Raw genomic sequence first — 17,743 nt, 5'->3', positions numbered from 1 at the left:
AAAGTATTGTATCATCTAATGGATGTACGTTCTGAAACCACCCCGTGGAGGATACTTATCTTACCATCCCTTATAGGATAATCTTCTTACCACCATTTACGGGGTAGTTTCTTTTCTAACTACCCAATCAAGCTGGCTGATATATTCTTGCAACAAAACAACATACTAAAGAAAGAACAACAGATTCTTGGTTAAACTAGCCTAAATAAGGGTAGTGCATAAAATGTACTGACCCAAACAGTGCAGAAGAGTGAATATGAAACAGGAATTTATTTGTACGTTCCATTTGCTAATCTGAATAGCTGCGCGGAGGGTTAATTCTCGAAAGCCAATTAAAAATTCGTGAATCCACCGAGCCACCGAGTAAATTAGAACCCTTGGTAGCTAGCACGGCCGAAGTACGACAGTATAGAAAATTTATGGAGTGTAACCGGGAAGTTGGGAATCGAGCCGGTTAACCGAATGGAGCGTGTAACGCTGCTCGGTTATGATAGATAAGGGTTCGACTGCATCGAGCCTCGTGAAATATGTGAATACGAGTCGTCTCCGTTTCCATAGAAGACAAAGAAACGAAGGGATGTCGGGATGAAAAGAAAACAGTGAAGAGAATCGAGCAGAAGAGGGGTTGTTCTTACCCTGTGGCGATCCGGCGGACGGCTGGACTGGTTTTCGCGGGTTTTCCACCCCGTGACAAGGGAGCTGCGAGGAGATCGGCCGCCGAAATAACAGCATAACGTCGGGGCAAGGGTAGACTAGCGGCAGACAGCGACTATGGGGGCGGTGACCGCCCGCCAACGCGAATCAATACCCGCAGGAACAGGAACCACCGGCCCGGCAAGAGAAAGGGAGAGAGAGAGGGTGCGTTCCGGTGAAAGAGGGATAGAAACACGAGAGAGGGAGAAGGAGAGAGGGGTGGAAGGAAAAGCGAGCAGTATCAAGAGGAGCAAGCGGGCGGCGGAGGCGGAGAATGACGGCCGGGTGGAAACGGGGGTGGAAACCGCCCTCCCCCCTTCCCGCACACCCGCGACAGCCCGGTGAAAACGCCGCGGAGTAAGTGCCGATACCTGTCTACGTTCCCGAGCCCGATTCCTTCTGCGGGTGCGCCGAGCGACGCTCTGTTTCGCGTCTTTCCTTTTCCACCTTTACAACCCCCTACCTTCTTTCCTGATTTTTCGCGTTTTAGATTTTCTTCCAGAGCAACCTGGACTGTGTGTGTGGAATTCGGGATCTGCTATCTAGATGCAGAGGTGCTTGGTCAACAGTTGACGAGAGGAACATAGGATTTTTGCTTTTTAGTTTTCTTGTGGACCGGCCCGAACGCGCAGATATCGAGTGCAACGGCACAGGCGTGTGACCGAATCTGTTACTAAATCTGTTTCCACTAGGATTACCCATGTCGAATCCAGAATTTTGATCACTCGACAGCGTAGAAGCGCTTATTTTTAACCAGCAGAAAATCACCTCTCCTGTTCAGCACATCGAGCTTCTCTCAAGATTTTAATTTTAGCACTGAGTCAGACAAATGAGAAGAGGATCTGAACGTGCACTCCAGCAGAAGAATTTTTCATCAGACAGAAGCAACATTCTAGTCTGGTCAGCTGCTCGAAGCCCATCTATATGATAATTCTCACCCGGAGAGAATGTATAGGAAGCACGCGAGAGAAAGAACTAACAATAAAACTGACACGGTTGACAGACTGCTGTACGTTTACAATCCGTGGCTAGTGGATAGCTTGGAATAGAACGTTGGCGTTCAAATAGTGTGGCAAAAAGCTGTGCTAGTTTTAAAGTTAAATTTGTTTGATTGCAGATCGTGAATAGAAAACACTTTCATGTTTAGGTGATGAAGGATCGGTTCGACATGATGGTTCTATATTTGGACCACGGAGAGTCACAAAGGAAGAGGCTGGTTCGATATTTGGTAACCTGGTATACTTGGACCTAATTTACTTCGTACTATTTATTAGATAAACTAATAAACTGCAAATATTTCCGTTGTGCAAGATAACAAGGCCTAGAAGAGACTAATCAACCGTCTTAGTCCGCATCAACCACTTTAGAAGCGTTAGCGCTGATCAGAAGGTTCACTTTCTCAATGAGCGAAGCAGCTCGAAGCAAACTGGAAGGCAGAATATTTTCCGTGCGGTGAAGGGAAGCCCCAGTGGTTCAGGAATCAGTGCAGGGTCCGAGACGAGAGCAGGGCCAAGGACATAAAACTCGTGAGAGCCAGTAAACGTCCCGTTGAAGCCGCGTCTGGCATGATCGTTCGAGGTTCGCCGGTAATGGGGCAGTAAATTTCACCGGGGCTGGCCCGTTCGGGGAACGCGTTCCCGTTCCCGAGATTGAATCCCGGGGTTGCAAAACCGGGCGCCGGCCTTGAAGCTACGGTAGCCGATAACCGGAGAGTCGTGTCCCTCGTCAGAACTCCTTCCAGAGTGTGCTGTTCCACCGGGTTCGGATTATCCTGGCCGTGTGTTTCGCGCGGGAAACACGCGTCGTCCTGTGCAACAGCAGACTGGTTTGCCCAGTAACCTCGCGCCGCAGGATCCACGGATACACGGACGAAAACGAACGCGGTGAAACCGCATTCCTTCCTCCTTCTTCCTTCATCTGAAGCCGGCTCTCTCGACCTCTCTTCCCCAGAGGGGAAAGTGAGGGGCGCGGATAAGCAGCTTGCTTCTTCTCCTTCTTCTGATGCAATTCGATTTTTCTGTCACGGGATGCAAGTGCACAATGTTGTAGATCAGTGTAGGCTCGCAGTCTAGTTAGTCTGATTTCTTATCAATGAACGATTATGATACCATTGGCTTGGGAGCTAGAATGATCAGCTGGTATCAAATGGATGAGCGCTTGGCGAACTCGCTGCTAGACGTATTTCTTATTAATTCAAGTCACTAGAATGAACAGGTCGTAGACTAGTGTAGACTGGTAGTCTAGCTAGTCTAGCCAGTTTGTTTCATATCAATGAACGATTACGATATCATTGGCTTGGGAGTTAGAATGATCAGCTGCTATCAAATGGATGAGCCGTTGGTGAACTTGTTGCTAGTGGTATTTCTTATTAATTAATAAGCTAATAAGCTAGGTAGTCTCGTTTCTTATCAACAGATAGCGGACCTTTATGCAAAATAAAAATGTTCTGCCCGAATTGCAACAAACTGGAACGACATAGAAAATGATTTTCTTTCCTGACATGTTTAATAGGTTGAAAATAATATATAACAGTATTTATAAATTATTCTAATGGCCTGGCTGTTTTAAAATTCACCTACACATTTTCGCCATAAATGTATAAAATCCGCTGTATACTCATCAATGATTGAGTATGATACCATTGGCTTGGGAGTTAGAATGATCAGCTTGCTCACTGGGGTGAACATATTAGTACTGTTGTACCAATAAGATGAAAGAAAGAACTTGAAGTCTACCTTGAACACTTCCATGCAAATTTAAAATTGTCCAAAGGCTTCTTCTTCCTCTTCTTCTGAAGAGTAAGTATAATTTGTGTGTAGCCATCGACGAGCTCGAGGAGTTATGGCAGACAATAAACACATCGTCGTCGTCTCACGAACGGAAATTAGTGGCAGCAAGTTTGCAATCCACGCTCGTAGGTATTCGAAGCACGCCAAACAGGCGAACCAGGCGTGTTTCCTTGTAGGGTGAAGACAGATTGAAGTAATGAGCCGGGAATGGTCTAGGTCAAGGTCCTTGGCCCGGGTTTACCATCGCATCGGTGTACTGTACACGAAATGGAGGACTGGGTCGCGCCGATGGGGAGCTGTTTATTCCCCGAAGTGTGCTACGTGTTACATGCCAATATACAGCCAGAGATTACGCTACCCTGGGCTGCCGGGGGTGGCGGGATCGATGCGATCCTTGGGGACCCAAGACGCTTGTAATCCCATAAAGGATTTTCAACTCGAGTTGAGCTCATGCCAGACAAGCAAACTATCCGGACGCAACAGACGATTCTCCTGGCACGGTAGACCCACGGAATCAGAAACATTATACAGGGAAACAATTTCTTTCGAAACTGTCTTCGGTCGACGCCTGTTGCTTGCAGTCTTGTGGCATAGTACATAAAAATGCCCTTTTCATCCCCCTCGGTTTTTCGAACCGTTTCTCGGTGGAATAAATTGAATCGCCACCCTTCTTAGATGTTGTAAGGAATAGAATAATTTATTTCTCGAACAAATACTGAACACATCTTGGTCAAATGAACTGGATGTCTTTCTTACAAGTTGTGAGACACTCTGAACCTGAATAAAGATAGACATTGACCAAAGCACATTCAGCCTGTTGCTTTGAGTCTTATGTTGAAGTACGTAAAAATATGCTTTTCATCTCCTACGGTTCTTCGAACCGTTTCACGGTGGAATAAATTGAATAGCCACCCTTCTTAGATGTTGCAAGGAAAAATTCATAGAATGATTTATTTCTCGAACTAATACTGAACACATCTTGGTCAAACAAATTGAATGTCTTTCTTACAAATTCTTAGACACTCTAAACCTGAATAAATAAATTTGTTATTGTTTAGTATGCATAAAGATGGACATGTTCCACTTTCTGGTAAATGAAAGAAGAACTTTAGGTTCACGTACAAGCTGAAAATAATGGAAGAAGTGCGGCGATGGCTGACAAATTACGAATCAGAGATAACAGAAATCGTTACGCGAGCCCTCCTGTAACCGAATCCCGAAAAGAAAAGGTGGGGGGAGTGGAACTCACCATAGAAACGACAGGCGGCGGCGGATTTCCGTTCCTGAGGGCACCGGTTTGCTGGTTCGCCGCGGGATTCAAGCTGTCCTTGGATTGCTGCATGGGATCCGGTTGATGGATCGTTTGTTGGGTTTGTTGTTGCGGTTGTTGTTGGTGTTGTTGCAGCGCGCCTATGCCAGCTTGTGGACTGCCCAAGCCTGCAGGTGCGCTGTCCGGCGTGCTGACTTGTCGGGCGATCTTCCGATAACTCTGCAACAGGAACGGGTTGATCTTCCGTTAGAGGACTACAGTGAACAAACGTGAAACTTTGTTTACGCTTGAAACACTAAATTTCAAGTTCTCAGATTGCAAATATGTATAAATGCTATATGCGCAGAGAATATGAATAAATCTCTATTGGATTCCGGTACTTCGTAATGTAATTGTTCTCGGGTAATATATGTAGTGTCGGAAATATAAAATATTGGGTTGGCAAGAAAGCAATTTCGGTATTTCCAGGTCAAATGAAACCCAATCTTGTTATTCAATGTGTACATAGCCGTCGCGGCTTTATGAAAATAGCCAATAACTTTATTAAGCTACCAGAGAGATGGCAAAAGATCATCGAACAAAATGTAAAATATTAAAAAATTAAAGAAATTTTTAAAGAAACTTTCTTGCCAGCCCCCAATAGCATAACATGACGCCAAGCAGCTTCTCCGAGATTTCAATTTACGTTCACGTCGAGCACACCGGTCGTGCTAAATACTTTAGTAACCAATAACTCGTCGCTTGCTTATTGTAGTGAGGCATTCGCTGTCTCGAATCATGCGAAAGCATTCCAAAGAGGAAAAAGAAGGGGGTCTCTCATCTGCAGACGTTCCCGCGTAAAGAAAGATGGCGGACAGGAGGAATTCGAGACGCGGAGCCGTTAAGGGGGCAATTTACGGGACAGAGGCGGCCATTGGCTCGGATCTCAATTATCCAATAACTTTCATCGTCGAGCGACGCTATAGTCAGAAAGAGAAAGAGGTTGAACGACACACGCGAGTAAGTTTCTGTTCTTGCCTGAGCAAAATGTCGTCTCGTGACAAAGAGGAGAAGCTTGTGAGACGAAGGAAGGAAGGAAGGAAGGAAGGAAGGAAGGAAGGAAGGAAGGTGGAAAGGAAGGAAGGAAGGAAGGAAGGAAGGAAGCATGGCGTGCAGTGGCCGGTTGCACGCCGCTGTGACCCTAATGCTAAAAATAACAAGGTGGCCAGAAGTAGGCCGAGGCGGCTGAAACCGTTTCCATAGTTCAACAAGCGCCGCTGGCCGAGAGAAGCTGTGACCACCGGGACCCCAGCCCCCTGAGGGGCAAACTTGATCAATTATTACGACGTCCCCAAGAGCGACGCTATCTCGCAGACCTCGGTTCCCTCGTCCCGTGACGCGAATTATCGAGGAACTTGAACACGCCGGTCTTACCGCCATGGAATCGGACCCTTAAGACCCCTGTTGGCGCCGTTCTCGCTCCGCTGCATCATACATTCATTATACACGCACTCAGGATCGCAAGTCGACCACTGATTAATTTTTTCGAATCTCTTATGTAACCCCATACTTTGAAATATTCACATTTGCGGCGAAAGAACCCCGCACTAATCATATGGAAAATCTATCCCGGTAAAATCACTTGGATTTTTCATATGTTGTAGCTTATGATCTACTGAACAAAAGATGCAATGGGCACAAAGCTCAATAATGGACAGTTATTGAGTTATAATCAGTCAAACATGACAAATTCGAGCTGCTGAATACTCAAATCAGAGACCACCACAACAGAATCCATACGAGTAATACATAATAAGATCATTTTTTTATTAATCCACACACACACAGCAGAGAGGGTTTGGATTTTTGTGAAAGATTTCTGTTCACAGACCTTTTCATGGTCATTCAAAATTCAAAAATAATGACACCACCTAACAGATTTTGTGAAACCCTACTATTTTTGTTTCAAACATTTTTCCAAAAGATAAATACTTCCCGAGATTTGAGTATTCGGCATTTGTCATGTTTGACTGATTACAAACTCGATAACTGTCCATTGTTGAGCTTTGTGCCCATTACATCTTTTGTTCAGTAGATCATAAGCTACAACATATGAAAAATCCAACTGATTTATTGCGATTAGTGCGGGGTTCTTTCCAATGGCGATCTGACGCATGGAAACAATACCTTCGAATAATTTATAGAACCGTGAACGGTCCATTATTAATTCTATCGTTACAATACTGCTGCGCATTGTTCAGCATTTATTCCAGAAGTAAAACTCAATTAACCTAAAAACGGCAAGGATTGAGCAGAGCGTTCCGAAACAGATTTGCGGCTCTCTCGTCCCGGTCGAAAGAGTTTCGTAATCGAATCGGCGACGATGTTACAGAATATTACTGATTGTATCGGGCCCGTGAATTTATTGGCCACGCCGCTGTGGAAATTTATGCAACGGAATTCAATTTACATTTACGACGGTCCCAGGTTGCTGCGCTGCGCTGTCAGGAGTAAACGATAAAGCCGGGGAGCACGGTTCGGAATCACAGGGATCATTACTCGTTGAACGGTGCCCGGTGATCTCGCGGATGTAATTCACACCTGTCGAGACGAGCCACGACGAGGAAAGAAACCCGCGATTTCATATTCCCTTGTACCACCTCTCTCTCTCTCTCTCTCTACCTCATTGAAATTCCTCCGAGATTGAAGAGCGTGGCCGGACGCTAACAGAATGATTAAATTCCTCTTCTGGAGGCTCGACGTGGTATTTTTGGGATTACGCTTGGTTAATATTAGCTGCTTTCGGAGTTAACGTCTCACTAACTTCCCTCGCGGTCTTGACACGTGATATTTTTAGGGCGTAACGACCAGCCCGTAAGATGGTATTTTTCAGATTACGCTAATCTTACAGGGATTAAAGTCTCCGATGGAAGATGATATTTTTTCGAGGATAGAGCAATTTCGAGAGGCGAATTGCTTTGCGGGGCCAGCTCGCTGATATGCTCGCTAGATAAAGGACCTGTTTAGAAAGTACAATCGCTGCGGTATAGCGCGCAATTTCGAGTGGAAATTTTATTCATAAAATTCTTATTCGATTCAGTCTTGCTGGAGGGTCACGGAGCTTGCGGTGGCTGAAAGGCATTTTTACTTGTACGTCTGCCAATATGTTAGTCTTTCATCCTTATTACGTAAAGAGAGCTTCTATGTATAATTTAAATATCAGCATCACAAAAATTATGAATTTCTAATATCATGATAAAGATGAATATAATACACTTATAATATCTTCATATAAAAAGAAGATATATTTTTAAATCACGATTCAACTTTAATGGATGCATTTTAAGTTTCTGATTTAATCTGAATGGGTGATCGTACCTTTTGCGGAAGGAACGTGGTGGTAGGGGATGATTGCACCGTTTTACGTACAATGTAGCAAAATATTGACGGCCTAATGAACGACACGAGAAAGTGCTTTCCCCACTTAAGTCGTTAAGTGGTTCGAGGGCCCTAATAACTCGGATAACGATTGCCGAGAACCGCGTATGCGATTCTCAAGGCGTTCGAACATCGTTCTCCATTACATAACAAGCGAACTGATCCGCAACAGCCTTGCAGCGAAGTCTGAAATTACCTGGTGGCATAATCGGGGCGTGTCGATTTACGACACGCTTCAATTTTCCATGTGTAGAGTCCTTTAATGATTCTTACCGCTCGTAAGCAGATAGCACGCGATCCTGACGTGGAACAATCGGAATGTAACATTTACGGACGCGAATCATTCTCGCCGCCTACGACTCAATTTTCTATTGTTTTACGAGAGATCATTATTCGAATTCCCAGTTCACGTCGGTTACAATTAAAACCTTCATTACAATTAATATATTCGTAACAGAAATGAATAGGTGAGATCCAAATCAATAGATCACACAAATTCAGGAATAGCGATTATTAGACTGCGGATCTTTATGCATTTTGGCTATAAAAAATTTTTGAAAAATGCTAGAAAATAAAATTCCACAGAATTTAGTACGATTTTTATTGATTTCAGATCTACAAAGACTACTACCACTGAAAATAACATTTCGCATGATTCCACTTTCTTGAAATTTGCCTATAAAAATTGAAAAATGCATAAACATCCGCAGTTTATCAATTATATTCATATTAAAAATGTTGGGGGGTTTTACTCTTACCGATTGCTGCAGAGAATTTTCATTTTGCATAAAGATTCACAGATTAGTTGGGAATTATTTTTCAAATGTAATAATGAAGCAGTTAATGTGTCTGTACTTGAATCCGTGCAGCTAGTTATCAAACATGCGTCGAAGCAACTATTTGAACCTAACCGTAAACATTTGCTAACTACGTTTCCGACGCAGCAAGGCAATATTGATTTCCATTTGCCAATTCGGTTAAAACGGTCTCTGAAAATATCACTTTCATCAAGCGCTGCTTATTAGAGTTTCTCCAATTTATCCGAGGATAATTTCAAGTAATACATTCGTGCATGATCAGTATAAAAGGTATTTATACTTGGCGTACATGTTATCCGAACAGACTCGGAGCATACATAATAAAGATAGCAGTGAAAGTAACACTTTCTCTTATCGTGTTTGTCGTACGAATAACAAGAATCAGTTTATTCCTGTATACAAACTATTTCAACGAATATTGTCGTGAGTACACATTTGAAGAGCAATATATTTTTTTATAAAGAATACATAGATGAATTTCAATACATGTAGATTGACCACAGAAAAATTGATTGCTTGCACCACCCGTCTGAAAAAAAATTCGGAAAACCCGTTCAGCAGGTTGTTAAACGTCCCCTCTTGAACGATCAGGTGCAAAGTGCACGATTCTTGCGTGTACCTGTGCGATCGCGCATGAATCGGTCGCATCACGTGGGTGTTTCGTTTATAAATAGACAAGGTCTCGGGCCCACGCTAAGCGAACGGGGGAGTAGATATCATGTACGTACGTATTATACGCACACGAAACGTCTCCTCACCCGCTGAGATATTTTCCTCGGACTGGCGACGACGACGACGGCGCCGCGGTGCTGCTCCCACGAGATCAGAGATCCCAGAACAGCAACACGTGCTACAAACCTCCTCTGGGAACGGTTCCAGCAACGCCTGGAACCTCTTGTTACGGTCACGTGACGGAAATATGACTTGCAGACGGAGGAAGTCTCGGTTGGTGAGACGAAGAAACCGAGATAACAATTACCGGAGCCTACCGACCCGTTGAAAACGGTATGTGGGGCTCCATTGTGCTCCGATTGCCCGCAAAGCGGCTCCCCGTGAAAAATAAATTCGCGACGTACACTACAATTTGTTCGCACGACTTTCGCCAGGAGTTTATAGCCATACTAAATATAAAATCATACACAGGCACGATTTCATTGATGATTCAACAGCCAACAAGGTCCTTCATACGAAATTAGATCAGCAGACATAAAATTTGTTCATTGGAGAAATTCCCGACCGCGTTACAATTTCAAATGTTGATTAATAAGATGGATGTTCATTGAAAAGCAGGTCGACAGCGTAAAATAACATTTAGTGTTTGTTTTTGAGAAAATTGACGTTCAATTCATTCAAGTAGAGACGGCCAATGACTGACAGACACGAGGCCCGTTTAATCCGTTCATTGTCCGTGCATCTGAGCTCGAATTCATAAAGGAACAACGACGTTCTTGCCAGCGATAAGCAACCTGCTCTCGAAGATTCCACACTGTCATTCTATCGACTGCAATCGGGTTTCTGGGCTGAGCTACGAAACCGTCTTTGAGGTCGACTTTTCCACAGCTTCTGTTTACGCTTTGTCTCATCGACGAGGATAAAGTACAAAGACGTTCAAAGCGGCGTCAACGATGCTGCGTTGTCTCGTCAGCGTCCGCGACGCGTGTTTTATTAATTTTTCGATTAACTTGCCCGAGGTCGACCTTTTTTGAGCGCGAATTCGCATGATTTTACACGACGCAACGCAAACCAGTTGCATTGCGAACAACGAGTTGCATCAAAAACAACGAACTCATTAACTTAACGAATTTATTTCACGGTTCCAGTTTTCGTAGTTCGTATAATTCCCTTAAACAGGTGAAAATTTATATCTTACAAAACCAAATGTAGAAATTTATTGCGGTTTAACGGAAATTAGTAGCATACATGTATTACACTCTGATCAGAATCTTGATCACGAGTCAGACACGATATTCTAAGGGAAGGGGTAGAAAATCGTGATAATTTTGATTATGTCAGGCTGACGATTTTTCTAAATTAATAGAAATTGAAGTACACGTTGTGCAATGAAAAATTCAACGTAACTATTTAAGGCCTTCGAAAAATATTTGCAACGAGACCTTCGCGGATCGCCGGTTTTTCAAGATTGCCCGAGCAGATTGCGAACGCGTAAATACCATTATCACGGTTCGCTTGCGACCCATAACGCGTTGTTTTATCAGTCAGCCATCGCAGAAGTCCACGACCTAGATCTGTGTCACCGAGCACGTTTAGCTACTAACAATTTTTCTAGGACTCCAATGGAATTCCTGTTTGCGGTAGCGCGGACATAGATCATGCGACCGACGCGACACCTAATAGAAGCAAACACGGTAAGCCGCAGCCATAAACACGCTCCCGGAACATGGTAGAACAGCATGTCCGAAGAGGATGCACCGCCGTGCATCACGATTAGTCTTGATTTCCATAACGAACAATTTATCCGAGTCATTTGATCACGTTAAGTCTTCTATGGCCAGAATGGCATGCAATTGGTGTCCACCTCTGGCTACAATGGCCGCAATGGAGTACTCTAAATCGTATTAATCACATTTATATACTCTTTAGCCGCGGACTTCCGCGTCGCTGAGACCTCCGACGTCGTTTCTATCGTCACCAGGCCAATAGAATTAATGTCGCTACCATTTGCCACCGTCGAATTATCTATTTAGCGATCTCGATATCGAGAATCCCGATCCAGATAACGAAAGGCTACTGTATTGTTCCCGGTGCACACGGAGATCGACGGTATTAATTACGATCCAACAGTCGTCTCGAGAGCCGCGCTATAAATTCCATGGTTCAAACAAATTGCCGTCATTAATTCCACGGGAATGAGTCATAAAACGTCCCGGTCGAGGACACCGGCTGCTCTACTCGATCATTCAGCCGATTCCTCTCGCGGTTTCATTCAGCCACGATCGAAATATCGCGATCGATTCAGCGATTTCAATTTTACAATTTTGTCAATGCTGTGCCCGATTGTTGACTCCTGTTTAAGATGCACAATTATTTCTTGAATAAATTTGCGTACATACACTGCCGCTCACAATCTTAGAACACCTATGGTTTTTAGTAAAACTCCGGTATTTCATTCGTATAGATTATGAACCTTCAACTGTATTAACTACATAATATAAATATAATGATAATGATCCAAAACACACGTCAAAAATATGTAAAAACTATTTGGATCAACTTCAATGTAATAATTCATTAAAAATTATGATGGCCACTTCAATCACTAGATTTGAAACTCATAGAAAAATTATCGGATGAACTGGATAGACAGGTACGAAACTTTTACCCTACTTCGAAAACACATTCATGGAATATTTTTGAATGAGAATGGAATAATACAGTGTTATCCAAAATAGACTAGAGGAAGTTTTTTTAAAATAAAAAACATACCATTTTTAATTTTATTGGTTTTTTTATTTAATTATCAGGTATCATCTGTTACAATTGTGTGTGAAAGACAATATCTAACAAATGACCACCACGACCACGTTTACAGACATCAATTCGAGCATCAAAATTTTCAATGACATTTTGGCATATTTGCTCGTTTCATTCACCAATTTCATTTCTAATGTTGTTTTTTTAGGTCATGAATTGTTGCTGGTTTGTTGGCATAAACTTTGCTTCTCAAATAACAAAGCCAATTCACATCACCATTCCTTGAAAGTAATCGACCATTGAATTTCGATCGCAATAAAGTCATGTTTTCACGCGTTGTGTGTGGCGTAGCTCCGTCTTGTTGAAAAGAAACATTGCTTATGTCGATTGCATTTAATTTTGGCTATAAATAATCAATAATCATTTTATTATAACGTGCACCATTCACTGTAACTGCATCTTCATTCTTGTTTTCGAAAAAGAATGGACCGAGTACACCTTTCGACCAAAATCCACACCAAACAGTAATTTTTTTTGGATGAAGTGATTTTTCTTGAATGGCTCTTGGATTTTCATCTCCCCATATGCGACAATTTTTCTCATTGACATGTCCATCCAATGTGACATGAGCTTCATCGCTGCAGATGATGTTGTGTGAAAACAATGCATCAATTGAACGATGTTCTAACAACCAATCAGCGCAATTTCTGCGTTGCAAATGGTCACGTTCTTTCAATTCTGTGTTAATTGAATTTTGTACGCATGCAAATGCAAATCTTTATGCAAAATTCGCCACAAACTGCCATAAGAAATTCTTGAGAACAACATGGAATTGATGTTGATGGGCCATTAGCAACACTTTCACGAACAGCAGCAATGTTTTCATTCGAACGAGCTGTTTTTGGTCTGCCAAACTTTGGTTCATTATGAACAGACCCAGTTTCATCAAATTTTTTAATCAAATTTCGAATTATTTGCTCGGATGGACAATTATGTATGCCGAAAAAATCACGTAGTTTACGATGGGTATTTTTTATTAAACACTGATTTGCAAAATAAATTTGAAAAACTTTAACACGCTCTTCAATCGTATACGACTCCATTGTTAAAATTGTCTATCATTGTAGGTTAGAAATACAAGAAAGTGACAAGAAACATACATATCGTTTGACAGATATTCTCATTCAACTTCCTAAAGGTACTTTTGGATAACCCTACCTACTTTTAAAGGTACTTTTGGATAACAACCGAAAGTATGAAAAAATTGATCACGCGGAAGCCAAGAATAGTGGAAACGATAAAAAGAAAATATAAATATCTCTTTACTTCTTGGTAAGATTTTTGATATACGAGTGCAGCATCGTTTCCTTGACATGCAAAACTTTTAAATAAGGAAAAATTTGTACATACATTTACAGAGATCAATACAAATATGATCACTGTCCTAAGACTTATGAGCAGTAGTCTAAATGTTTGTACGTTTATGTACATGTGCGCAAATATTCGGGTTAAAATGTTTCCGTATTTCGGCAAACAAAATTCAAACGCGGCAAGTGAAGCACCTTATCATTTCAAGGAGGGAAGATCAGCAGAGCTCGCGTCAGTGAAAACTGGATTTATCAATCAGAGATGCGTTTAACACTCGGCGGTGCAGTTTCAGCCGCCGGGGCCGTCGACGAGAATTTGATTATTCTGACGAACGTCATCGAGCTTCCGTCTTGCAGAGCTCGCAATTTGTTTCGATTTCAATCGCTCGTAATTACCGCGTGTACGGGCGCGCTGAAAAGCCTGGGACGCGTGAACGCGGGTCGGCTGGCTCGCGACCGTAAATTGTCGATCCAATTAAAAGTTTCTAATTTTGATGCGTCTCGCGTGAAAGCACCGACGCGCGTCCGTGTGTTTTATAATGGCGAGGGCGCGCGCGGAGACGCGTCGTCTATGGGTAATTCCCGGTGAAAAATGTTGTTCCGGGCTTTCGAAACTGCGCGCCTCTCGTCAATTGCCTCGGCACGAGGCGCCGCGACGCGACACGAAACGTCAGTTTCATTCACCGTTGTAGTGCGACGTACTCGGAACACGATTGTCCCAGACACAACATTTCCAAACGTTCACGAGCTGCTCGCCCCGGTAAAACAATCCGGAAAGCCGTTACGACGAATAAATTAGACTCCCGAAGCCGAATAAAACTCGTTTCTATTACACTCGTCTGGAAAGCTCTGTTTTTCATGGTTTTCCGGTGCAACATTGTTTCCGACGCTATTTTTCCGGTCCCATGTTTGATTCAACTTTTATCATCCTGATCTGGAAATGATCTTAACACCTTACTTTACAATTTCAGATTGAAACGCTACTTTCGGTTTGCGAAATTTACAAAAATATTGTACTTCCTTGAAAAGGGAGGATTCCTCAGATTATTCGAAACAACTTTTTCCTTTGCGACAATCTTCCCCGCGGCTTCGTGCAGGAGTTATTAACGGAAAACCAGGACCAATCAGAGCGCAGCTACGGCGGACGGATTCCGGCTTGGCCAATGGGAATATCACGCTCTACTGTAGGCCTGCTGTAAATGGTCCGTGTTTTTCGTTAATAACTGGTTAACAAAGCCGCGGAGAAGATTTTCACGAAGGAAAAAGTCGTTTCGAATGATCAAGAAATTCTCCCTTTCAAAGAAATATAAGACATTTCTAGGACACCCTGTAAGATCGACGGTGTAGAATTTCTGAATGAATTGCTCACAAGTGAAAGCAATTTCATTCACAGACTAATAAATATAGTTTTCAGTTATGTAACCGAACGAGGCCATTGTTATTATTTATACTCGTGCGACCATTATCCAATACAGGAAACTATAAAGCTGTTTACAGATCTAACAGAGTCTTCACTTTCCGGTAGCAAGAGTGATGATTGACCTCTCGTTGAATGACAAAGTGAACTGATTAATGTGTCTATTTTATCACGCAACTGTCCGATGATGCGCAAGTATAAAACAACGTTTTTGTTCGTATAGGAAGCGTGTGTGATGGATAAAAGTCGCCGCACTGATATTGTTTGTTACGTTATATTAAGGCCGTCTAAGAAAATTATTTATAGACGATACCTCCGATAGAGGTTCCTGATAATGTTAACGTTCAAGGCAGCTAATCCTAACGTCGCTGTTCCTATTTACAACGCTATTTACAAAGCGTCTCGTGTAAACAGCACGAACCCACGTTACATGTTGTTAACATCGCCGTGTAATTGTACCGATAATAGAGGCCTCGGTAATCAAAGAGGAAACACGAGAGATAATGATACGGTTTCACGTAACAAACTGATATTTAGACGAGTACTGGAACATTAATTAATTATTATAAAATTGTTAGAAAATTGATAAGGCTACAAAAATTGTAATTTCGATGCACATATCGTTCGTTTGTGTTTCTCTTAACAAAATTACTGTTTCTATTATGTTACCGAAAACGTCAGCCAGAAAATCATGTGGAGGGGCAGCAAGGGTATACTTTACGAGACAATTGCCATCGAAACAATACCGTTTCGGTAGCAAACAACCGCGATACGCCCTCGGATCATCGAGGCCCGCACCCTTAATGAATTTCCGTGCTCCGTTTCAGTCGTTAAGAGCAGGATACGCTTTTACTTATGCCCGTCATTAAAAAGCCTCGCTACGCGGCACAGATAAAGAAGAGTCGTCGTTCTCTTCTTCCCTTCGCCTTGTCCCCCCTTCACTCTCTCTCTCTCTCTTTTTTCCTTTTTTTTTATTACTGTGGTCTGTTCCCCCGACCGACGGGCAGATTTATTTCCGACGAGATAGTCGGAAAAATGAGCTCGCGAACAGAGAGATGCAAATGCGCTTCTGGTTCCACCGTTGGAGAAATGAATCCTCCTTTCCCTTCACGGGTGGTTCGACCGTGACCCTTTGAAGTGCCCCCCTCCCTCTCTCCAACCGATCGAGACCAATGGGAAACGTCGATGGCGCGCTTATGGTCGAGAGAAGTGGCTACACGTTTCCATACTGCATTCTATGCTACATATCATTACAACTGTCTAACGCGATTTTTATACTGGCATCAGTACTTAATGTCAATCTTTTGTAGTGTTTTTGGTTTGGCGAGACTTTGTTTTTGTGTGATTATTATAAAGGACTATTATAAAGGTATTGTAACGATTCACACTCGTCATGAAGATTTGAAACAACGTCTAACAAATATGTTGCAAAAATGCTACGCCTTTCCTTGTAAATGAAATAACATTTGATTCGTTTGTAATCAATATTTAAGCATTAAAATAAATGAAACCGTACAATAAAAATAAATTTTCTTTTCTCTTCTACGACATTTTTGGGAATAAAGACGTTTTAAGGAGGTTCTGAAGGTATATAAAAACGCAAAAATATTTTTGAAAATTTGACAAGATATAATTCTTACTAAATTAATGCAATTACCAAAGTTTGGGTTCGATTCACTGCACCGTTCAAGAATTATAGCAACTTAAAGTTTGCACATTTTGACACGTCTTCTTATGGAGAATTCATAAAATTCCACTTTAAACCTTGAAAAAACGCAACTAGAAACTCCAGTTTTTTTTATATATACAGTAAAAATTATAATTAATTATGTTAAAAATTTATTAGGATTCACTAAACAGTTACAGAGCAAAAAATTATAAACTGTTACAAAACGTCAAATTTATCGTGTTGTCATCTCACTAGCATGGAAACGCGACAATAGTGTAAAAAAAAGTATACAAAAATATGCAAAATATACTCGTGAATGGCTTTCATTGCCAATATATTGATGGATTTCAAATTTCTTGTACTTTTGTCTCCCATTGTACCTCCAGAACATCCTCAATCACTGTAACTGTAAAGAAATGCTTAAATATTGTCAAGGAGTACAGTCATATAAAATTATGCCAGTACTCAACAAATTAATAAAATGAATATTCAAGTGGATATGAAACACCCACGATCACATATTTTAATTAATGCTTAAATATTTACAAGTAGTACAGCCACATAAAATTATATCAGTGCTCAACAAATTAATAAAACAAATATTCAAGTGGACATGAAACACCCACGTTCACACATTTTAATAAATGCTTAAATATTGACGAAGAGTACAGCCACGTAAAATTATGTCAGTACTCGACAAATTAATAAAATAAATATTCTCAATTGGATATGGAACACCCACGTTAATTGCCCATGCTTGAGGAGTTGACCGGGTAACGAGGCTTGTCAACAACAAAATCGCTAATATTTCTGGGCCGCCCCTGCATTCAAGGTTCTCGGGGGCAACCGCAGGTCCCGTCCAGCCAACAAT

The 17,743-nt window shown here is 42.0% G+C and overlaps 1 protein-coding gene across 5 annotated transcripts in view; it reads right to left on the bottom strand.

Annotated features, from left to right (window-relative positions):
• The window catches only part of Tet (tet methylcytosine dioxygenase-like), a 156,139-nt gene that overhangs the window by 30,428 nt on the left and 107,968 nt on the right, over positions 1 to 17,743 (bottom strand). For 4 of the 5 annotated variants that reach the window (XM_076422151.1, XM_076422150.1, XM_076422152.1 and 1 more), the window contains exon 4: positions 4,732 to 4,971. In XM_076422151.1, coding sequence (XP_076278266.1) covers positions 4,732 to 4,971 — 240 coding nt within the window. Of the gene's footprint in view, positions 1 to 635; positions 4,711 to 4,731; positions 4,972 to 17,743 lie in introns of those variants that run through there. The other variant, XM_076422153.1, reaches the window with a different exon arrangement.

Source organism: Lasioglossum baleicum, chromosome 4 (genome assembly GCF_051020765.1).
Source record: "Lasioglossum baleicum chromosome 4, iyLasBale1, whole genome shotgun sequence".
NCBI lineage: Eukaryota > Metazoa > Arthropoda > Insecta > Hymenoptera > Halictidae > Lasioglossum > Lasioglossum baleicum.
This window is presented reverse-complemented; position numbering and strand designations above follow the sequence as displayed.